The sequence below is a fragment of the Strigops habroptila genome, chromosome W (genome assembly GCF_004027225.2).
Source record: "Strigops habroptila isolate Jane chromosome W, bStrHab1.2.pri, whole genome shotgun sequence".
Classification (NCBI taxonomy): domain Eukaryota; kingdom Metazoa; phylum Chordata; class Aves; order Psittaciformes; family Psittacidae; genus Strigops; species Strigops habroptila.
The window spans coordinates 34,864,845-34,889,098 of NC_044301.2; the positions used below are offsets into that span (position 1 = coordinate 34,864,845).

The 24,254-nt window shown below is 44.6% G+C and overlaps 1 protein-coding gene across 1 annotated transcript in view; it reads right to left on the reverse strand.

The window, feature by feature from the left end:
- Nucleotides 1–24,254, reverse strand: part of LOC115619110 (transcription factor RFX3-like) — a 165,545-nt gene that overhangs the window by 40,376 nt on the left and 100,915 nt on the right. The window contains exons 8-11 of the mRNA XM_030511155.1: nucleotides 4,582–4,703; nucleotides 3,153–3,265; nucleotides 1,501–1,616; nucleotides 862–1,016 (exon numbers count right to left, since the gene is read on the reverse strand). Coding sequence (XP_030367015.1) covers nucleotides 862–1,016; nucleotides 1,501–1,616; nucleotides 3,153–3,265; nucleotides 4,582–4,703 — 506 coding nt within the window. The remainder of the gene's footprint in view (nucleotides 1–861; nucleotides 1,017–1,500; nucleotides 1,617–3,152; nucleotides 3,266–4,581; nucleotides 4,704–24,254) is intronic.

A 24,254-nucleotide genomic window follows, 5' to 3' on the forward strand; every position in this document is an offset into this window, starting at 1 on the left:
GGGGACTCGCAAATGTGGAGTGTGTGGGGGGCAAGAGTGTGTGTGCTTGCTCTCCGCACTGGAGCAGAGATTCCCCTGCAGCCCATGGTGAAGACCATGGTGAAGCCGCCTGAACCCCTGCAGATCATGAAAGACAAATGTCGGAACAGATATCCACACTGCAGCCTTTGGAGGACCCCACATTGGAACAGGCTTGTGGCAGGAATGGTGGCCTGTGGGGAACTCACGCTGGCATGGTCTCTTCCTGGTGAACCATACCCCATGGAATTAACCCATGCTGGAGCAGTTATTGAACTGCAGCCCATGGGAAATGCCCATGCTGGAGCAGGGGAACAGTGTGAGAAGGGAGGAGTGGCAGGGATGAAGTGTTATGAACTAACTGCAACCCCCATTCCCTATTCCCTCTGCACTGCTCAGTACGGGAGGAGGTAGAAGAGTTGGGAGTGAAGTCTCTGACATTAATACACTCGGGCTCAGGGCCATAGTGCATTCACAGCTGTCAGGTAGAATAGAGCCAGTATGTGAAGGAACCAATTTTTATCTTAAAATTAATAAAAACTTAGAATTTGCAGTGACAAAGGCATATTCCATTGGGAAATATATTCTTAAAACTTCTAGAGGCTTTCCTAAATGCAGTGAAATATCCACTCTCCTTTTCTTTAAATACAATGCTTACATCATCTCCAGCACACCTTCCTATTCAACAGAATTAAGGAAAGATGACACACATTATGTTTACATCCTTCCAAATCATTCCCAAAATTTCATGTGAGGTACAAAAAAATTGCTACATAAAACAAAACAATAAAACAAAGCAAAACACAACACAGTCTTGTGAGATGATATCTGTTTTTAACTTACTAGGAATAGGTCTAAGGACATCAGGAATGAGAATCTCCACCAAAGCCTGGTACATCACATGGTCACAATTACCCATCCATTTCAGAATAGCCTCGTTTTTGCACAGAATAATCAGTTTTCCTTTTGGAAGTCGACTTTCTATTTCACTCAGATTGCTGGTGTGAATAAATGTAACAAATGAAAATGCATGATAAGAGGGGTACAATGGACTTTGAAATTGATTATTTAACACAAACTTTAAAAATGTCTCTGTTACATGCAACTGAAACTCTTAAACTTCTTCATATGAAATGGGAAAAATGGCCTCCAAAGTTCTGCTCCAGTCCATAAATGGTGCAGAGGCATGATAAAAAAGGCCCTTCTAATTTAAATGAACCAGACAGTATATTGTGAAAAGATACTTTGATTTTAGTCATCCAAGCAAAGTAAAAAATAGATGTATACACAATCATTTCAAGGCTGCAGTTTGACATATACTGACAGGCTATATGTTAAATAGCAGACAACACAAATTTAACCTGAAAAATTAGTGATATCAGAAAAAGTTCTTAGACTTAGTAAAACGAAGAATTTCTTTGATTTGACTCCTGCTGTTTTATTATGATGGTGAACAGTAAACAAAAAGAGACATTTACTGACCTCAATTCAATAATAGCTGTGTCACCAGCTGGAGCAGCAGGAGAATAGCGCCAGAAAGTTTGCCACAATTTTTCTATCAGGCTAAACTGAAGATTCACAACAACATCCACTATTGCCTAAAAAAGTATAAAACAAGTGCAGATAATTTTCTACCTCATTCCCCCCGCCTTCAACTCTTCTCAGGGCTATAGCTCCCCCCTGGTCATTTTGCAGAAAAAATAGTAAAAGGTACTCTTATAAATAAACATATAACATCCTTTTTAATAACTTTTTAGCAACAAATTTGCCAACTGTCCGTACTAGTGTGTACAGAGACTCAGATCAGGCCACGTGCAAACACAAGGAAGCCTCCAGAAAAGAGCCTAAGCACATATATCATGTGAATTCACCTAAACAGAACTTTCAACACTATTAAAAACACAAAGGAAACTTGCTTTTTCATGAATTTTGTTACTTCACTACATGTTTTAAAACACATTCAGCAATAATTTAAAAACACTTTATTCTCTATGAAATGTGTCCTTAAGTTCTTAAAAGACCTGCTGTTTTGAAACTTGAAAAAAAAAGCGAGTTTATTTTTAATAGAAACATTAGAAATAATAATTTAATCTGATTCCAACTGCTATAAACAAAAGCAAAACTCTGTATATATTTTATCTAAAGTTCAATTTATCTAAAATTCTTAAAACCTACACATGATTATATTCCAGTATTGGTATTAGAATCACAGAATCATAGAATAGTTAGGGTTGGAAAGGACCTTAAGATCATCTAGTTCCAACCCCCCTGCCACGGGCAGGGACACCTCGCACTAAACCATGTCACCCAAGACTCCATTCAACCTGGCCTTGAACACTGCCAGGGATGGAGCATTCACAACTTTCTTGGGCAACCCATTCCAGTGCCTCACCACCCTCACTGTAAAGAACTTCTTCCTTATATCTAATCTAAACTTCCCCTGTTTAAGCTTGAACCCGTTACCCCTTGTCCTACCACTATAGTCCCTAACGAAGAGTCCCTCCCCAGAATCCTTATAGGCCCCCTTCAGATACTGGAAGGCTGCTATGAGGTCTCCACGCAGCCTTCTCTTCTCCAGGCTGAACAGCCCATACTTCCACAGCCTGTCCTCACAGGGGAGGTGCTCCAGCCCCCGATCATCCTCGTGGCCCTCCTCTGGACTTGCTCCAACAGCTCCATGTCCTTTTTATGTTGAGGACACCAGAACTGTATGCAGTACTCCAAGTGAGGTCTCACGAGGGCAGAGTAGAGGGGCAGGATCACCTCCTTCGACCTGCTGGTTATGCTTCTTTTGATGCAGCCCAGGATACGGTTGGCCTTCTGGGCTGTGAGTGCACACTGCCAGCTCATGTTAAGTTTCTCATCAACCAACACCTCCAAGTCCTTCTCCACAGGGCTACTGTATTCTATTACATGTTATTTTCTTTCCTCTGTGAAGAGAGAAATTCTAGAGATGTCTTTTTGTAAATGTTCTTTCTGATAGAATAAGCAAAATATTTGAGGAGCACATCAGATACAAGTGGACTAGCTGTAATGTGTTTTGTGTCAGTCATCCTGTTGTACTTAATTTTAATCTCAGTGGAAGACCTGAATTTTCAAAGAATGATTTATGTGAAATGCCTCTTTTCTCTTACCTCACAGTGCTCTCGATAAAGACTTTGCAGTGATTTTATGTCCTCAAGGGTAGTACCATCTGGCAGAGAAGATATTTCTACTTCTCCAAACTCTGGAAGTACTCGAGATGCATCTGTTTCCATGACAACATAACAGAAGAAAGCAATTGTGAATGGTGCCAACTACAGTTTGATTAGAAAATATTTAAGTATGATATAAAGAAATAAAGTCATAATGCCCAAAGAGGAATGTCTTTCGTATATAATATATTTTAAAGTTGAAATAAAATTGTGAACAAACCAGCTGGCTATTTTTTAAGCAAAAGGAGATGTTAAGTTATTCTTGACAGATAGCAGATAAAAATTATTTCACATACATATTGTACCTGTATATAAAAAAGCTAAGATGCATTTTCTGAATATGACAGGATGAAGCAGAATATTCATGTCAGCATATAAGAGACTAATATAATAGTTTTTGTTTTGATCAACTGAATAGTTTTTGCATTGTCATGCATGTTAGGGTTTAGTAGATCCAGCAGCATTTTATTTGAAATTTACAAGACTTTCAACTGTAGCCAACATTTGCTTTTACTATTTCTCATAAATGTTTCCAAGAGATACAGTGGTATGGGGGGGGGGGGGGGGAGGAAATGCACTGTCAACCTGGGGGACAGTGGAAGGGAAAATTCAAAAACATGCAAACTGTAGTCTAAGGTTCCCAATGATTTCCATAACAGCAAGGTTAGACCAAAAGATGTGTTGCTTCAAAATCCCAATATATGAAACTAAGTGTAAAATTATTGCAATAACACATTTAATAAACTTTTTTACATTAGTAAATTACTAAATTACCATTTGCTTCTACAACTGAGAAATTAATATGCTTAGCTACATCAATGAATGCACAAAATGCACATTTTAAACACAAACCTTGTGTTTCTGTTTTTAACTATTCAGCTCTTTCCATTTATAATATTGCAGCACAAACTCAATACACCTTGACAATGGTCAACACAACTGCAGTGCAGAAATATAATCCAAATTTATGTGCATATTCAAAAAAAAAAAGGGAAGCCAGTGGAAATTAATGAACTTCTAGGGAAAGATTTTCATTATGCATTTTTGCATAAAATGCTTCACTGCAATTGCATTGCAATATTTTTTAAATCTACCATGCAAGTAGATTTTGCACAGTTTTTCTTTTATATCTCTATGATGCATATTAAACATTACAGAAGTGTTACAATACAGAACATATAGCTTCTATGAGTATTATTTTCTTTTGTTATCAGTGAGAGTACAGGGCAACATAACTAAAAACAGGGCAACATAGCTAAACAACATAAACAGGGCAACATAACTAAAATAATTATTGTATTTATATGACTTGATGTTCAAGGCAATAAAGGGTTTTATTTTATTTATATAACAGTATAAGACATCATACCTAAAAACTGCTGATGATGTTGACTTTGGGCAATTATCGTTTGTTCAGCAGATGTGCCTGCCTGTTGACCACTTCCTGCGAAACCATCTGCAACTCCATCCACTTTCTGCACAGGCTTGTATCTACAAAATTATCAAATACAAAATTATTCTTTATGTTCACTTTTTTGTAAGTAAGTGCAACATCACACTCTGTTCTGCCTGATTTCTAAGTCAAGATATACAGTTTTGCTAGTTTGCATGGAAGTAAAAAGTAACATCAGAATAATTGTAGTAAGGAAAGGTAGAGCACTGGCAATCCACTGACTGTAGAATGAAAAATATAACCCCATTTTTAAAACAGAAAAAAGTGTCCCAGTTTCAGATGTAACAGTTATTTTTTTCCTTCCTAGTACCTGGTGCAGTGCTGTGTTTCAGATTTAGTCTGAGAACAATGCTGATACACTGATGTTTTAGTTGTTGCTAAGCAGCGCTTACCCTGATCAAGGACTTTTCAGTCTCTCATGCCCTGCCAGTAAGGAGGGGCAGGAGAAGCTGGGAAGAAGCAGAGACAGAACACCTGACCCAAACTAGCCAAAGGGGTGTTCCATACCACAGCACGTCATGCCCACTATATAAACTGGGGGGAGTCACCCAGAAGACCCAGTTCAATGCTCAGGTCGGGCTGAGTATCAGTCAGCGAGTGGTGAGCATCATAGAATCATAGAATCATCAGGGTTGGAAAGGACCTTAAGATCATCTAGCCCCAACCCCCCTGCCATGGGCAGGGACACCACACACTAAACCGTGTCACCCAAGACTCCATTCAACCTGGCCTTGAACACTGCCAGGGATGGAGCATTCACAACTTCCTTGGGCATCCTGTTCCAGTGCCTCACCACCCTCACTGTAAGGAACTTCTTCCTTATATCTAATCTAAACTTCCCCTGTTTAAGTTTGAACGTACTATCACCCCAGTCCCTGATGAAGAGTCCCCCTCTGGCATCCTTGTAGGCTTCCTTCAGATACTGGGAGGCTGCTATGAGGTCTCCACGCAGCCTTCTCTTCTCCAGGCTGAACAGCCACAACTTTCTCAGCCTGTCTTCATATGGGAGGTGCTTTAGCCCCCTGATCATCCTCGTGGCCCTCCTCTGGACTTGCTCCAACAGTTCCATATCCTTTTTATGTTGAGGACACCAGAACTGTACACAATACTCCAAGTGGGGTCTCATGAGAGCAGAGGGGCAGGATCACCTCCTTCGACTTGCTGCTTATGCTTCTATTGATGCAGCCCAGGATATGGTTGGCTTTCTGGGCTGCAAGCGCAAGGTTTATTGTTTTTTTTCCCTTTTCCCTTTTAGTTTTATATTGTCTCCCCTTGTTGTTTCCCTTATCATTATTATTATTAGCAGTAGTAGTAGTTTTGTATTATACTTTAGTTATTGGACTGTTCTTATCTCAGTCTATGTGGTTTACATTCTTTTGATTCTCCTCCCCATCCCGCCCAGGGGTGGGGGGGAAGGGGGGGAGGGAGAGAGCTGCTGCATAGTTCTGAGTTACCATCTGGGCTTAAACCACAACAGTCCTTTTTGGTGCCCAATGTGGGGCCCGAATGGTTGAGATAATAACAGATCTGACCAGAGTGTGTCAAAACATATTTGTGATAAGCATTCATTGTTTTGGATTTATAGTCACTTGTCACAACAATGATACCTGGATGATCATGGAGAAGACATGAGAAAGTGGGATGGAAAACCTACCTCAATTCTGGAGGAATGGGTGCGTGAATTGCAAAGAAAAACAACAGTGAATGGGGATCCTCCCAAGAAAGCTGCTGCCCCAGTCTCTGGAGGGCAGTGAAAGAGCTGATTTTACTTCTAGTCCTATGAAAAGGAATTCTACTCCCTTTGTACAAGAACTAAGTGAAGAATCTTATGATCACTATTAGAGGGGCCCTGCCTACAGCCAGGAAAAGAGGGACAATCAGGTTTAATGGACTGCGTGGATCAGATGGCCTGGCACATCAGACCCACAGGAGTATAAAGCTCTAGTAGACACCCGTGCACAGTGTACCCTAATGCCATCAAGGTATCAAGGGGCAGAACCTATTTGTATTTCTGGAGTGACAGGGGGATCCCAACAGCTGACTGTATTGGAGGCTGAAATCAGCCAGACTGGGAATGAGTAGGAAAAGCACCCCATCGTGACTGGTACAGACACTCCACGCATCCTTGGCATAGAGTATCTCAGGAGAGGGTATTTCAAAGACCCAAAAGGGTTCTGATGGACTTTTGGTATATCTGCCTTGGAGATGGAGGAAATGAAGCAGCTGTCTACCTTGCCTGGTCTCTCAGAGGACCCTTCTCTTGTGGGGCTGCTGAAAGTTGAAGAACATGTGCCTATGAAGGGGTTTGAGCTGCTTCAGAAGTGATTGGCACTGAAGCACAGCTCCTCCTGGCACCCCGGTTGCCTTTGCTGGGCTGGATGTTCAAAGGCAGGGTCTCCACATCACAAAAACCTATGCTACATGGAGTAAGTGGGCTGCACTAATTATACAATGAGCTTGAATAGGAAATTCCAGGTGTCCAGGAATTCTAGAAGTCATCGTGGACTGGCCAGAGGGCAAAGATTTTGGAATGTCACCAAAGGAAGAGGTGATGCGCGCTGAAGAGGCCCCACCATATAATCAATTGTCAGAAAGTGAGAAGCAATATGCATTGTTTACTGATGGGTCCTGCCATATTGTGGGAAAGCAGCGGAGGTGGAAGGCAGCTGTATGGAGTCCCCTATGACAAGTTGCTGAAACTGCTGAAGAAGGTGACTTGAGTCAGTTTGCAGAGGTGAAAGCCATCCAGCTGGCCTTGGACATTGCTGAACGAGAAAAATGGCCAGTACTTTATACTGACTCATGGATGGTGGCAAATGCCCTGTGGGGGTGGTTGCAGCAATGGAAGCAGAGCAACTGGCAATGCAGAGGTACTGTAGAGGGGGATAGAGTTCCTGTGGTGCACATAAAGAATCTGCTGGGGAAGACAGTCTGGGTCATTACTGCTTCAGGTAAAGGCAAACCCACTTGTGGGATTGATTTCGCTCAAGGACCTGGGTCTACTTGGTTGGTAATACGGGAAGATGGGGAAGTCTGGTGTGTACCTCAAGGGGATTTAATTTGGGCTGAAAACAGCCAATGAACTCAATTATATGCTGTTGACTGCTATATAACACTCCTATGGCAGCTAAATGCCCATCTCCACCACTCTGGACTGTGCTGTCATGATCATCATCAGAGAATAAAGTCATGGAAAGCCTGCAGTAGCAGCGGGAGTCTCCCAGGACTGTCCTCAGATCACCATAGACTGAACCTGGCTTCTCTTCGATCATCACCCCAACAAAGAGTAAACTTTGTTGAAAATAGACAAACTGAGCAGTGATGTCAGCAGGCAACAATCCAACACCATACACTGAAAGACTTTTATGGCAGGCGAAGCCTGAATTCATGGACTGAATGAACTCAACAAACTTTATAGGGATGGTCCACGGACTAAGGAATGATATCTCTCTGTGTGTGTGTGTGTATATATATATATAATCAGAAGACCAAAAGGTGATGGTATATTGGAAAATGTGGGACCTGACCATGACATAAATAGTATGGAATAAGGGGTGGATACTGTCCTGGGTTCAGCTGTAACAGTTATTTTTCTTCTTCCTATTAGCTGCTGCAGTGCTGTGTTTTGGCTTTAGCCTGAGAATAATGCTGATAACACACTGATGGTTTAGTTGTTACTAAGTAGCACTGTCATGGTCTAAGCCCAGCCAGTAACTCAGAACCACACAGCTGCTTGCTCACTCCCCCCCTTCTTCCCCCCCTGCTCCCAGAGGGATGGGGAGGAGAATCAAAAGAATGTAAATCCCATGGGTTGAGATAAGAACAGTCCAGTAACTAAGGTACCATACAAAACTACTACTACCACCACCAATAATAATAATGATAAGGGAAATAACAAGGGGAGAGAATATAAAACTGAAAGGGGAAAAGGAAAAGAAAACAATAAACACAAGTGATGCACAATACAATTGCTCACCGCCAGCTGACCGATACCCAGCCCGACCTGAGCAGCGATCTGGGCATTCCAGGTAACTCTCCCCAGTTTATATATTGGACATGACGTGCTGTGGTATGGAATACCCCTTTGCCTAGTTTGGGTCAGGTGCCCTGTCTCTGCTTCCTCCTGGCTTCTTGTGCCCCTCCTCCCTGGCAGAGCATGAGACTGAAAAGTCCTTGATCAGAGTAAGCAATACTTAGCAACAACTAAAAACATCAGTGTGTTATCAGCATTTTTCTCAGACTAAAGTCGAAAACACAGCACTGCACCAGCTACTAAGAAGGAGAAAAAAAACTCCTACAGCTGAACCCAGGACAAGCACTTACCCTAATCAAGGACTTTTCAGTTTGTTGTGCTCTGCCAATAAGGGGGGAAGGAGCTAGGAGGGAACAGAGACAGGACACCTGACCCAAACTAGCCAAAGGGATATTCCATACCACAGCATGTCATGCCCAGTATATAAACTAGGGGGAGTTACCCAGAAGGGACCAATCGCTGTTTAGGTCGGGCTGGGTGTCAGTCAGCCGGTGCTGAGCAACTGTATTGTGCATCACTTGTGTTTATTGTTTCTTTTCCTCTTCCCTTTCCCCTTTTAGTTTTACGTTATCTCCCCTTGTTATTTCCTGTTATTTTCTGCCAAATTTCTATACTCTTAACGCAACACACATGGACAATAAAAGGGTGATTGGTGACAGCCAACATGGCTTCACTGAGGGCAAATCATGCCTGACAAATTTGGTGGCCTTCTACAAAGGGGTGAAAGCACTGGTGGATAGTGTAAGAGCAACTGACATCATCTACCTGGACTTGTGCTGTCCCATTTGATGCTGTCTCACATGACATCCTTCTCTCTAAATTGGAGAGGCATGGATTTGACGGATGGACCACTTGGTGGATAAGGAATTGACTGGATGGTTGCACTCAAAGGGTTGTGGTCAACGGCTCAATGTCCAAGTGGAGATCAGTGATGAGTGGTGTTCCTCAGGGGTCAGTATTGGGATTGGCTCTGTTTAACATCTTTTTTGGCAATATGGACAATGGGAGTGAGTGCACCCTCAGCAAGTTTGCCAATGACACCAAGCTGTGTGGTGCAGTCGACATGCTGGAGGGAAGGGATGCCATCCAGAGGGACCTCGATAGGCTTGGGAGGTGGGCCCGTGCAAACTTCATGAAATCCAGCAAGGCCAAGTGCAAGGTCCTGCACCTGCTTCGGGGAAATCCCAAGCAGAAATACGGGCTGGGCAGAGACTGGATTGAGAGCAGCCCTGAGAAGGACTTGGGGTGTTGGTTGACAAGAAGCTCAACATGAGCTGGCAGTGTGCACTTGCAGCCCAGAAAGCCAACTGTGTCCTGGGCTGCATCAAAAGGGGAGTGGCGAGTGGCCAGCAGGTTAAGGGAGGTGATTCTGCCCCTCTACTCCCCTGGAGTACTGAGTTCAGCTCTGGGGCCCCCAACATAAGAAGGACATGGAACTGTTGGAGGAGTCCGGAGGAGGACCGCGAAGATGATCAGAGGGCTGGAACACCTCTCCTGTGAGAACAGGCTGAGAGAGCTGGGGTTGTTCTACCTGGAAAAGTCTTCAGGGAGACCTTATTACAGCCTTTCAATGCTTAAAGGGAGCAGAAGATGGGGACAGACTTTTTACCAGGGCCTGTAGTGATAGGACAAGGTGTAATGGTTTTAAACTGAAAGAGGGTAGATTTGGATGCGATATAAAGAAATACTTTACAATGAGAGTGCTGACACATTGGAACAGGTTGCCCAGAGAAGCTGTGGATGCCCCCTCCCTGGAAGTGTTCAAGGCCAGGTTGTATGGAGCTTTGAGCAACCTGGTCTAGTGACAGATGTCCCTGCCCATGGCAGGGGGGTTGGAACTAGGTGATCTTTAAGGTCCCTTCCAAACCATTCTATGATTTTATGATTATAAAATTCATAAAGCTGATATCACAGCACAACTACCAATTTCTTGTGAAATTTACTTGAAAAACTATACCACTAAGGCCTAAAGCTCATTTACAAAAACCAGAAACACAGTCTTTTCTTTTCCAAAGGACTTGCTTTCCCAGAAAACAAGTAGCTCAAAAATAAGGTTTAATCACCTTAAGAAGGGCCATGCATCTGTTTGAAGACAAAGGAATTTAAATAATTTTAAAATGTAATAAACTTCTCATGAGCTCGGAAGGCCTGAGAAAGCTACTTAGATTTAAACTAAGTAGCTGAACCAGGGAAGGTTCAGGCTTGGTATTAGAAGCATTTCTTTACAGAGAGAGTGGTCAAACATGGGAACGGGCTTCCTAGAGAGGCAGATACAAATACAGATCTTGGTTTAGACAGTCAAGATGCTAAGACCATCACACTGAGAGGCTGAATATTCTGCCTGCCTTTTCCAACATCTGAAAATTAATTCTGCCCCAGCTCTGAAATAGCCTTGTAGCCAGAAAAGAGAAACCTGGGTTCAGCTATAGCAGTCATTTTTCTCCTTCTTAGTAGCTGGTGCAGTGCTGTGTTTTTTAACTTTCAGCCTGGGAACAACGCTGATAACACTGATGTTTTCAGTTGTTGCTAAGTAATGTTTATTCCAACCAAGGACTTTCTCAGTCTCATGCTTTGCCAGGGAGGAGGGGAAGGCGGGAGGAAGCAGAGACAGGACACCTGACCCAAACTAGCCAAAGGGGTATTCCATACCACAGCACGTCATGCCCAGTATATAAACCGGGGGGAGTTACCCGGAAGGCCCAGATCACTGCTCGGGTCGGGCTGGGTATCGGTCGGTGTGTGGTGAGCAATTGTATCCTCTCCCCTTGTTATTTCACTAATCATTATTATCATTGGTGGTAGCAGTAGTGGTTTTGTATTATACCTTAGTTGCGGGACTGCTCTTATCTCAACCCGTGGGAGTTACATTCTTCCAATTCTCCTCCCCATCCCTCCGGGAGCAGGGGGAGGAAGAAGGGGGGGAGTGAGCGAGCGGCTGTGTGGTTCTGAGTTACCGGCTGGGCTCAAACCACGACAGTTCTTTTTGGCGCCCAACGTGGGGCTCGAAGGGTTGAGATAACGACAGATCTGACCAGAGTGTGTTTAATCATATTTGTGATAAGCATTCATTGTTACTACTCGTCACAATGGTGATTATTTGGCTCTCAGACTTGTTGCGCTTGATCTCAGAGTTTCAGCATGTTGTACCTTACCTACAGCCACTATTTGCAGTTTTAGTGTTTATTGGCTGGGGGGCCTGGGCTAAGGTTCTTGTTTCACTGTACTTCATGGTAATGACTTGTAATACAATAGACTCATTGATCATGAAACTGGTCTGGTTTGTGCTTCCAGCGTGGCCATCACCTCTATACATTGGGAGGTATATAATGAAATATTTTAGCAATTGCATATCTTTTTTTTTCTCCTCGGGGGGTAAACTTACGAAGGAAGCATTCTCTTTCACCCCCCGTTCCCCCACCAGCCTATTTGCAACAGCAGTTGAGAGTTCTGAAGGTTTTAGATGGCCTTTGAGTACCCTTGAAACCTGCCTGCTGATTGTGCTGGGGATCAGCATGTTGGCAAACATACGGAGTGTGTTTTACCCACGGCCATCCCGTCCTAGGAACATCCTATTTCGTTTAATCTCAAAAGTTAAGCAGTATCGGGTTCGAATCTGGTCTAGGGTTAGACGACGATATAGGAGGACCACCAACAGATTTTACCTGAGGCTGGACAGTCATGAGTGGCAGGGTGTGTGGGATAGTATGGGCAAGTATCTAGGCCAGTGGGCCCCTCCAGTGCTTTGGAACTTCACCCCTGAACAAGTGCAACATCCGGAAAAACTAGTAAAACACTTAAACGAGGTGTGCTGTCGTCCTGGTTATACCAGAGAGGGACAAATCTTGGCAACGTGCTGGGGCTTGGCCTATGCCTACAGAGCCCTGCTCAACACTATCCAGCACCTTCAAAGGGAAAATAATGTCTCTGGATCTGATGGCAAAGCAACAGACAACGCAGCTATGACAACTACAAGCACAGCAGTTGCTCAATCCCAGACCACAACAGACAACACAGCTACACCAAGTACAGCAACTACACCAACCCCAGTGACAAGCACAACAGCTACTCAAACCCCGACAGCAACAGACAATGTGGCTACTCCAAGCACCGCAGGCACACCAACCCCAGTGACAAGCACAGCAGCTACTCAAACCCCGACAGCAACAGACAATGCAGCTGTTGGTGTTACTCCCAAGCACAACAGCTGCACCAGCCCCAGCAATAGACATTGCAACCACTCCAATCCTAGTGGCAGGCACTGCAGCCACTCCAACCACAGTGACAAACACTGCAGCTAAACCAAATGGCCAGTTTGTGACAATGTCTGTTGCCCCTGTAAGCAAAAGCAAACGAGAGGCACAAAGAGCAACCCGCGAAGTGAAGAAAGATGAAGACCCAATGCCATTACTACACGGAACAGCATCTGAACAAGAGTTACTACTACGTGGGTCAGAGGAAGAGGAAGAAGAAGAAGAGGTCACTTCTCGACCCCGGACCTCAACCGAGCTGCGGAATATGCGAAAATATTTCACCCATCTTCCAGGGGAGCACATTGTCACCTGGTTGCTCCGATGCTGGGACAATGGGGCTGACTGTCACGAACTAGAAGGTAGGGAAGCCAAGCAGCTGGGATCACTTGCTAAGGAAGGAGGAATTGACAAAGCGATTGCAAGAGAGAAGCGAGCCCTCAGTCTTTGGAGGAGGCTCCTGGCAGCTATGAAGGAAAGGTTTCCCTACAAAGATGATATTACAAGTCGCTTGGCCAACTGGACCACGATAGAGAAAGGCATCCAGTCCCTGAGGGAATCAGCCATTATAGAGATGATCTATTGTAGGCCGGATGCCAGGAACACATCCGTAGATCCAGATGAAGTCGAATGTACACGACCCATGTGGCGGAAAATTACACGGAGTGCGCCATCATCATATGCCCACACATTGGCATCAATGACCTGGAATGACGGAATATCACCAACAGTGGATTGCCTGATTCGTCAACTCCGAGAGTTCGAAGACAATCTCACCCCTTCCATCATTTCAGCTGTGGAAAAACTGTCCCAGGAGGTCAAACAATTGAGAGACGATTTATCCGATCTATCCAGCTCCCCACGCATACCAACCTATGTCTCAGCTATTAACAGAAGGCGCCCTACTGCTCAAGAAAGAAAATATACGAGGTACACGCCACGGGCCACCCTATGGTTTTACCTGCGGGATCACGGAGAAGAATTGAGAAAGTGGGATGGAAAACCTACTTCAGCTCTGGAGCAACGGGTGCGTGAACTGAAGAGGAGAACAATGGTCAAGGATGATCCTCCCAGGAAAGCTGCTGCTCCAGTCTCTGGCGAGCAGTTTCCCAGATGGAGTGGAAGAGCTGATTTTACTCCAGCTCCTGTGATAAGGAATACTAATCCCTTTCTACAAGACAGAAGTGGAGAATTTTATGATCACTATTAGAGGGGCCCTGCCTCCAGCCAGGTGGAGGAGAGGGATAATCGGGTTTACTGGACTATGTGGATCAGATGGCCTGGCAGATCAGTCCCACAGAAGTATAAGGCTCTAGTAGATACTAGTGCACAGTGTATCCTGATGCCATCAAGGTATCAAGGGGTGGAACCCATTTGTATTTCTGGAGTGACAGGAGGATCCCAAGAGTTGACTGTACTGGAAGCTGAAATCAGCCTGACTGGGAGGAAGTGGCAAAAGCACCCCATTTTGACTGGTCCAGGGGCTCCATGCATCCTTGGCATAGACTATCTCAGGAGAGGGTATTTCAAAGACCCAAAAGGGTATAGATGGGCTTTTGGTATCGCTGCCTTGGAGACAGAGGAAATTAAGCAGCTGTCCACCTTGCCCTGTCTCTCAGAGGATCCTTCTGTTGTGGGATTGCTGAAGGTCGAAGAACAACAAGTGCCAATTGCGACCACAACAGTTCACCGGTGGCAATATCGCACCAACCGAGACTCCTTGATTCCCATCCATAAGCTGATCCGCAGACTGGAGAGCCAAGGAGTGATCAGCAGGACCCGCTCACACTTTAATAGCCCCATATGGCCAGTGCAAAAGTCTAATGGAGAGTGGAGACTAACAGTAGACTATCGTGGCCTGAACGAAGTCACGCCACCATTGAGTGCTGCCGTACCGGACATGGTAGAACTTCAATATGAACTGGAGTCAAAGGCAGCCAAGTGGTATGCCACAAGTGATATTTCCAACGCATTTCTCTCAATCCCTTTGGCAGCAGAATGCAGGCCACAGTTTGCTTTCACTTGGAGGGGCATCCAGTACACTTGGAACCGACTGCCCCAGGGGTGGAAACACAGCCCTACCATCTGCCATGGATTGATCCAGACTGCACTGGAACAGGGACAAGCTCCAGAACACCTGCAATACATTGATGACATCATCGTGTGGGGTGATACAGAGGAAGAAGTTTTTGAGAAAGGGAGGAAGATAATCTAAATCCTGCTGAAGGCCGGTTTTGCCATAAAACGGAATAAGGTCAAGGGACCTGCACAGGAGATTCAATTTTTGGGAATAAAATGGCAAGATGGACGCCGCCAGATCCCCACAGACGTGATCAACAAGATAACAGCAATGTCTCCACCAACTAACAAGAAAAAAACACAAGCTTTCTTAGGTGTTGTGGGGTTCTGGAGAATGCACATCCCAAATTACAGTCTGATTGTAAGCCCTCTCTACCACGTGACCCGGAAGAAGAATGATTTCAAATGGGGCCCTGAGCAACAACAAGCCTTTGAACAAATTAAATGAGAAATAGTTCATGCAGTAGCCCTTGGACCAGTCCGGGCCGGGCCAGATGTGAAAAATGTGCTCTATACCGCAGCTGGGGAGAATGGTCCTACCTGGAGCCTCTGGCAGAAAGCTCCAGGGGAGACTCGAGGTCGACCCCTCGGCTTTTGGAGTCAGGGATATAAAGGATCTGAGGCCAGCTATACTCCCACTGAAAAAGAGATACTGGCAGCCTATGAAGGGGTTCGAGCTGCCTCAGAAGTGATCGGAACTGAAGCGCAGCTCCTCCTGGCACCCCGGTTGCCTGTGCTGGGCTGGATGTTCAAAGGCAGGGTCTCCTCTACACATCATGCAACAGATGCTACATGGAGTAAGTGGGCCGCACTAATTACAGAACGAGCTCGAATAGGAAATCCCAGTCGTCCAGGAATTCTAGAAATCATCATGGACCGGCCAGAGGGTAAAGATTTTGGGATGTCACCAGAAGAGGAGGTGACGCGTGCTGAAGAGGTCCCACCATATAATGAACTGTCAGAGAGTGAAAAGCAATATGCCTTGTTTACTGATGGGTCCTGCTGTATTGTGGGAAAGCATCAGAGATGGAAGGCAGCTGTGTGGAGACCCCTGAGACAAGTTGCAGAAACTGCTGAAGGAGAGGGTGAATTGAGTCAGTTTGCAGAGGTGAAAGCCATCCAGCTGGCCTTGGACATTGCTGAACAAGAAAAATGGCCAGTACTTTATCTCTATACTGACTCATGGATGGTGGCAAATGCCCTGTGGGGGTGGTTGCAGCAATGGAAGCAGAGCAACTGGCAACGCAGAAGTAAACCCATCTGGGCTGCTGCATTGTGGCAAGATATCACTGCTCGGGTGCAGAACCTGGTGGTGAAGATACGCCACGTATATGCTCATGTACCCAAGGGTCGAGCCACTGAGGAACACCGGAACAACCAGCAAGTGGATAAAGCTGCTAAGATTGAAGTGGCTCAGATGGACTTGGATTGGCAACATAAGGGTGAATTATTTTTAGCCCGGTGGGCCCATGACAGCTCAGGCCATCAAGGCAGAGATGCAACATATAGATGGGCTCGGGATCGAGGGGTGGACTTAACGATGGACACTATTGCCCAGGTTATTCATGAACGTGAAATATGTGCTGCAATTAAGCAAGCCGAACGATTAAAGCCTCTCTGGTATGGAGGACAATGGCTGAAGTACAAGTATGGGGAGGCCTGGCAGATTGACTATATTACACTCCCACCAACCCGCCAAGGCAAGCGCTATGTGCTTACTATGGTGGAAGCAACCACCGGCTGGCTGGAAACATACCCTGTGCCCCACGCCACTGCCCGGAACACTATCCTGGGCCTTGAGAAACAAGTCTTGTGGCGACACGGCACCCCAGAGAGAATTGAGTCAGACAACGGGACTCATTTCCGGAACAACCTTATAGACACTTGGGTGAAAGAGCATGCCATCGAGTGGGTATATCACATCCCCTGTCATGCACCAGCCTCTGGGAAAATTGAACGGTACAATGGGCTGTTAAAAACTCCACTGAGAGCAATGGGTGGTGGGACTTTCAAACACTGGGATACCCATTTACCAAAAGCCACCTGGTTGGTCAACACGAGGGGATCTGCCAACAGGGCTGGCACAGCCCAATCAGAACTTTTACATACTGTAGAGGGGGATAAAGTTCCTGTGGTGCACATAAAGAATTTGTTGGGGAAGACAGTCTGGGTTATTCCTGCTTCAGCTAAAGGCAAACCCACTTGTGGGGTTGCTTTTGTTCAGGGACCTGGATATACTTGGTGGGTAATGCGGGAAGATGGGGAAGTCCGGTGTGTACCTCAAGGGGATTTGATTTTGGGGGAAAACAGCCAATGAACTCAATTGTACGCTGTTGCCTGCTCTATAACACTTTGATAGCCCACCAGCTAGATATCTTCAGGTCGCCAGCAATTGACCCTGACTTCCCTCCGATCATCACCTCAACAAAGAATGAATTTTGAGGAAACCAGATGAGCTCAGCAGTGACCAGACGAGTTTGGCGGTGTCATCAGCAGGCAACAACCCAGCACTACATACCGTCCCTCCCGCCCTGAAAGACTATTACAAGAGATGGAGCCTGACATCATGGACTGGATGAATTCAGCAATTTTACAGGGATTGGTCCATGGACTAGGGAATGATATCTTTCTCTGTGTGCGGGTGTGGGTGTATATATATGTGTATATATGGGACAGGGGCGATGGTGTGTTGAGAGATGTGGGATCTGAGCATGACATGAATGGTATGGAATAAGGGGTGGATACTGTCCTGGGTTCAGCTATAGCAGTCATTTTTCTCCTTCTTAGTAGCTGGTGCAGTGCTGTGTTTTTTAACTTTCAGCCTGGGAACAACGCTGGTAACACCGATGTTTTTAGTTGTTGCTAAGTAATGTTTACTCCGACCAAGGATTTTCTCAGTCTCATGCTTTGCCAGGGAGGAGGGGAAGCCGGGAGGAAGCAGAGACTGGACACCTGACCCAAACTAGCCAAAGGGGTATTCCATACCACAGCACATCATTCCCAGTATATAAACCGGGGGGAGTACCCGGAAGGCCCAGATCACTGCTCGGGTCGGGCTGGGTATCGGTCGGTGTGTGGTGAGCAATTGTATCCTCTCCCCTTGTTATTTCACTAATCATTATTATCATTGGTGGTAGCAGTAGTGGTTTTGTATTATACCTTAGTTGCGGGACTGCTCTTATCTCAACCCGTGGGAGTTACATTCTTCCAATTCTCCTCCCCATCCCTCCAGGAGCGGGGGGGAGGAAGAAGGGGGGGAGTGAGCGAGCGGCTGTGTGGTTCTGAGTTTCCGGCTGGGCTCAAACCACGACATCAGTGTAGAATGCAATGCATGTGAACTGTCACTCAAGACTGAAATTGCACTGTGCAGATTGTAAAGCTTTGTATTAACTTTAGAAATGTCAACAAATTCCACTCTGAAAACACTCCTCTTAAGAAGCAGATGAGTCAGCTGTGAGAGTGTTCTCATTTTGATCTTATTAAATAGGTAATAGGAATGTCCTATGTAACTACTTAGATCTTAGTTTATGAGAAAGCTGCTGTAAGAAGCAAGCATTCAAGATTCTGGTCATTACAGACTTATATTTAACTATTTACTATATAGCTATTTTAACATAGGACATGGGAAATTCAAGAAGTATACTTTTCCAGAGAAGGCCTCTTGGCCCGATTAGCATAAAGTATGATAATTTTAGGAATGTTAATATTTGGAAACAAAAACTTCTGTCATCATCTGAATCTCTAGGACTTTTATATGAAGTTTGGTTATTGTAAAGTCCCAGGAAAAAAATCCCAGGCCTGCTGAAATTAACAGCACAACTGTAAACAACTTTAAGACTAAAGTTTAAGTTCTAATATCACAGTAGCATTGAACTCTTATGGGTAAACTTCTCATCACTTGATAGATCTATTAGCAATCCAAAAGCCTTTATTCTCATTATAAAAAACTTTATTCTTATTATACTTTATCATTAAAAATGTCTGGCAGAAGATCAATTTGTATAAATATTTGCAAATCGAAATCAGTATCTGCACATAGTTCTACTAATTTCTACAAAATGTATTATTTCACAAACTTTCCAGCTCTTGAAGTAGAATCCAAAGTGTCCTGAATGCATAAGAGTAACAGTCCGTTGAGGGTTTTTTAACAAAAAAAAAAACACCAACAAAAAAACCAAAAAAAAACCCATCCAAAAAAAAAGACAACTTAATCTGCTGGTCAGAATTATCCTACCACTTGCTCCAATGTGCTTTATGTAAAAAATGTTGGGGAAAAGCCTTAATTCTGGCATTATTACAGGTGACATTTATAGGAGTCAAACAGTTTCGACAGCATTAGAAAATAACATGCAAAATGCAACTGAGGTGATTCAATAGAAACTAGAGCAGAGTTGTTAATGATTTTAGATTTCCTGTCTTTTATGGACAGTAGAGGGTGATGTTTTTGCACCTGAGGCAATAATATGCTTCCAGAATTCCTGGCAAAATCCTCTGTTTATACCCAGGTTACCCTTTGTGGTTTTAATTACAGACAGGGGAAAATGTTACTACAACTGATTTACACAACTATTTAATGAAAGAATTTAGCTTTTCTAAAATTATCTGAGCCTTTTTCCTATTTCAACTCTGATTTTTCTATTTTTTTTTAATTAACTGCTAAGAGAAGAGGCACTGAAAAAAACCTGCAAACTTTTATAAATATATTTCGAAAGATGCTTAGCTTTATGCAAGAAGAATAATTTTATATAGCTAAATGTAAGCACAATAAGAGTTTGGAGTCTTTAGCTAACAACAAACAAATTTTTGAAAAGCTATGGAAATCCAATTGAATTTAACCACTGAAATATATTAGTTAATTCAAAAAACAATGTAAAATTATTTGCCATTGATTCCCATAGTCTAACCCTACACAGTGTAATTAAACTGAAACTTCCCACTCAGTCCTCTATTTATTCCAGAAATAGAAGGAACAGGAGTACATGCCAAACTTCCTGTTTGGTATTAAATGGACACAAAAGTAAACAAATCAGTAAGAAAAAAGTAGAAACTATTAAAAAAGAAAGAAATAAAAAATGGATGGACTAAGTCACAAGGCAAAGAAAAAACCTAATTTTTTTTGGCAAATTTTGTTGTTTCCTTGTAGTTGCCATGCTGACAATATTAAAATATTTATTGAGGCTCTCAATATTTAGTATTACCTCAAAAATCCAATTCATGCACTTACACAATTTACAGGTAGTCTCTCTTTTCATTCAAAAGAAAGGCTTATACTGTTCTGGCTTGCTGAAAAACAAATTCTAATTCTAAACAGAATCCAAACTAAGCTCTAATAATGTATTAGGGCTTTTACTTTCACTTTTATTCACCACACTATTTGGTTTTGATATTACCTTATCTTCTTATTAATCTTTTTTTTTGTTTTGTTTTTTTTTGGGGTTTTTTTTGTGAGATCTGTTTACTATTAAACATCACACCTGTGTTTGACCCAGAACCAATAGATAATTTCAGGGAACTACAGGCTGGTCAGCCTCACCTCATTACTGAGAAGGTGATAAGAGTAGCTAATCCTGGGAACCATTTGCAAACACAGGAAGGGCAAGAAGGTGATTGGGAGTACTCAGCATGGATTCACCAAAGAGAAGTCATGCTTGACCAACTTAATAAACTACTAAAATGAAATGACTGGCCTGGTAGATGAGTGCAGAAGCTGATGAAATGTGGGCTGGATGAGAAGACAGTGAGATGGATTGAGAACTGGCTGAATGGCTGTATTGGGTTTACGTGCCAAGGCTTTGGTAAAGGTGGGGCTTCAGGGGTGGCTTATGAGAGAAGACAGCAGAAGCTGCCCCCGTGTCTGACAGAGCCAGTTCCAGCCAGCTCTAAGATGGACCCACTGCTGGCCAAAGCTGAGACAATCATCAGTGACATTCATATCACCTCTGTGAGAACATATTTAAGAAATGGTAAAAAACAGCTGGGAAAGAGGAGTGAGAATATGTGAGAGAAACAACTATGCGGACACCAAGGTCAAAAAAGGAGGGGGACAAGGTGCTGGAGCAGAAATTCCCCTGCAGCCCATGGTGAAGACCATGGTGATACAGATTGTACCCCCGCAGCCCATGGATATCCACAGTGGAGCAGATATCCACACTGCAGCCTGTGAAGAACCCACACTGGAACAGGATCCTGGCAGGAACAGTGGCCCCTGGAGAGAAACAGACACAGGAGTATGTTTTCTGGCAGGATCTGTGACCTTGTGAAGGACTCACGCTGGAGCAGTCTGTTCCCGAAGGACTGTACCCAATGGAAAGGACTCATGCTGGAGCAGTTCATGAAGACCTGCAGTACATGGGAAAGACCCGTGTTGGAGAAGTTCATGGAGGACTGTCTCCCATGGGTGGGATCCCACACGGGAGCAGGGGAAGAGCTTGAGGAGGAAGGAGAGGCAGAGACAACATGTGATGAACTGACCGCAACCCTCATTCCTTGGCCCCCTGCACCACTCAGAGGTAGAATAGTTGGGAGTGAAGTTGAGACCAGGAAGAAGCAAGGGTTGGGGGGAAGGTTGTTTTTTTTAGATTTGTTCTTTATTTCTCATTACCCAACTCTGATTGGCATTAAATTAATTTCCCCAAGTCAAGTCTGTTTTTCCTGTGATGGTAATTGCTGAGTGATCTCCCTGTCCTTATCTCAACCCACAAGTATTTTGTTGTATTTTTCTCCCCCGTCCTGCTGAGCAGCTTGGTGGGCACTTGGTGGCCAGCCAAGGTCAACCCACCACAATGGCCAGGCCCAGAGGGTTGTGATCAGTGGCAAAAAGTCTAGTGACTAGCAGTGCACCCCAGGGGTCAATATGGGGTTCAGTCATGATCAAGATCTTTATTAATGATCTGGATGATGGGGTAGAGTGTACCCTCAGCAACTTTGCAGACAGCACCAAAACTGGGAAGAGTGGCTGATAATCCAGAGGGTTGTGCTACTTCCAGAAAAGGAACTGGGGGTCCTCATGGACAGCAAGTCGAACATGAACCAGCAGTGTGCCCTTGCTGCAAAGACCACCGATGGTATCCTTAGTTGCATTAGGCAAAGCATTGCCAACAGGAGGAGAGACATGATCCTTCCTCTTCACTTGGCACCAGTGAGGCCACACTTGGTGTACTGTGTCCAGTTCTGGGGTCCCCAGTACAAGAGAGACATGGACATAGAGGAGAGAGTCCAGCAAAGGGCCACGATGATGATTAAGGGATTGGAGCATCTCTCCTATAAAGAAAGCCTGAGAGAGCTGGGACTGTTTAGCCTAGAAAAGAGAAAGCTCAGGGGGATCGCATGATCTCACCATTCTGTGATTTTGTGATTCTATCAATTCGATTATTTAAACATCCTGGAATTCCCTTCCCGTAAACTATTTAGCAGCAGTATGTCAAAGGCAAACCAGCCTTCCATTTGGAAGTCTGAGACATACAGCAGCTCCAGTTGAAAGGCAGGGCTATTACCTGTGGTGGGGTTGCACTGAATGTCAGGGAGCCTGGAACTCAATGTTGTGAGTGAGAAGGTTGAAGGTTTGTGGTTGAAGATCAGGGGGAAGGCCAACCAAGCAGATATCCTGGTAGGAGTCTGTTATAGACCAAACAACCAGGATGAAGGTACAGATGAATCATTCTTCAAGCAACTGGGAGAAGTTTCATGATTGCTAGCCTTTGTTCTTGTGGGGGACTTCAACCTACCAGATGTCTGCTGGAAGTACAACACAGCAGAGAGGAAAGAGTCCAGGAGGTTCTTAGAGGGTGTGGAAGATAACTTCCTGACCCAGCTGGTGAGTGAGCCAACTAGGGGAAATGCCTGGCTAGATTTGTTGTTCACAAACAGAGAAGGATTGGTGGGTGATGGGATGGTTGGAGGCAAAGTGATCACTTGGGCAAAGTGATCATGAAATGACAGAGGTCAGCAAAACCTCCACCTTAGACTTCCAGAGGGCTGACTTTGGCCTGTTTAGGATGCTGGTTGAGAGAATCCCTTGAGAAACAGTACTGAAGGACAAAGGGGTCCAGAAAGGCTGGACACTCTTCAAGAATGAAATCCTCAAAGCACAGGAGCAGGCAGTCCCCATGTGCTGAAAATCGAACCAGTGGGGAAGAAGACCAGCCTGGCTGAACAGGGAGATATGGCTAGAACTCAGGATAAAAAAGAGAATCTATCACCTGTGGAAGAAGGGACTGTCACCCCATGAGGAGTACAAGGATGTTGTTAGGATATGTGGGGAGAAAATTAGAAAGGCGAAGGCACAGCTGGAGTTAAATCTCACCACTACCATAAAAGATAATAAAAAATGGTTTTACAGCTATGTTAGCAATAAAAGGGGGTCAAGGAGAACCTCCATCCTTTACTGGGTACTGGGTGAAACCTAGTGATTGAGGATGAGGAAAAGGCTGAGGTACTTAATGCCGCCTTTGCCTCAGTCTTTAATAGTCACACCAGACATCCTCAGGGTACTCAGTCCCCTGAGTTGGATGACAGAGATGGGGAGCTGATTGAAGTCCACATAATCCAGGAGGAAATGGTTAGTGACCTCCTGCTCCACTTAGACATACACAAGTCTATGGGGCTGGATGGGTTCCACTCAAGAGTGCTGAAGGAGCTGGCAGAGGAGCTTGCCAAGCCATTCTCCATCATTTATCAGCAGTCCTGGTCTAGTGGGCAGGTCTCCAAGGATTGGAGGTTGGCCAACATGACGCCTCTTTACAAAAAGGGCAGGAAGGAGGACCCTGGAAACTATAGGCCTGTCAGCCTGACCTTAGTGCCAGGGATGGTCATAGAGCAGATCATCCTGAGTGCTCTGACACAGCACGTGTGGGTTCATGAAGGGCAGGTCCTGCTTGACCAACCTGATCTATGACAAGGTGAGCCGCTTAGTGGATGAGGGAAAGGCTGTGAATGTTGTCTACCTGGACTTCAGTAAAGCATTTGACACTCTCTCCCACAGCATTCTCCTGGAGAAACTGGCTTCTCATGTCCATTGTTGTATTCTTCGCTGGGTTAAAAACTGGCTGGATGGCAGAGCCCAGAGTGGTGGTGAATGGTGTCACATCTAGTTGGCGACTGGTCACTAGTAGTGTCCCTCAGGGCTCGGTGTTAGGGCCAGTGTTGTTTAATATCTTTATTGATGATCTGGGTGAGGGGATTGAGTGCACTCTCAGTAAATTTGCAGATGACACCAAGTTGGGTTGGAGTGT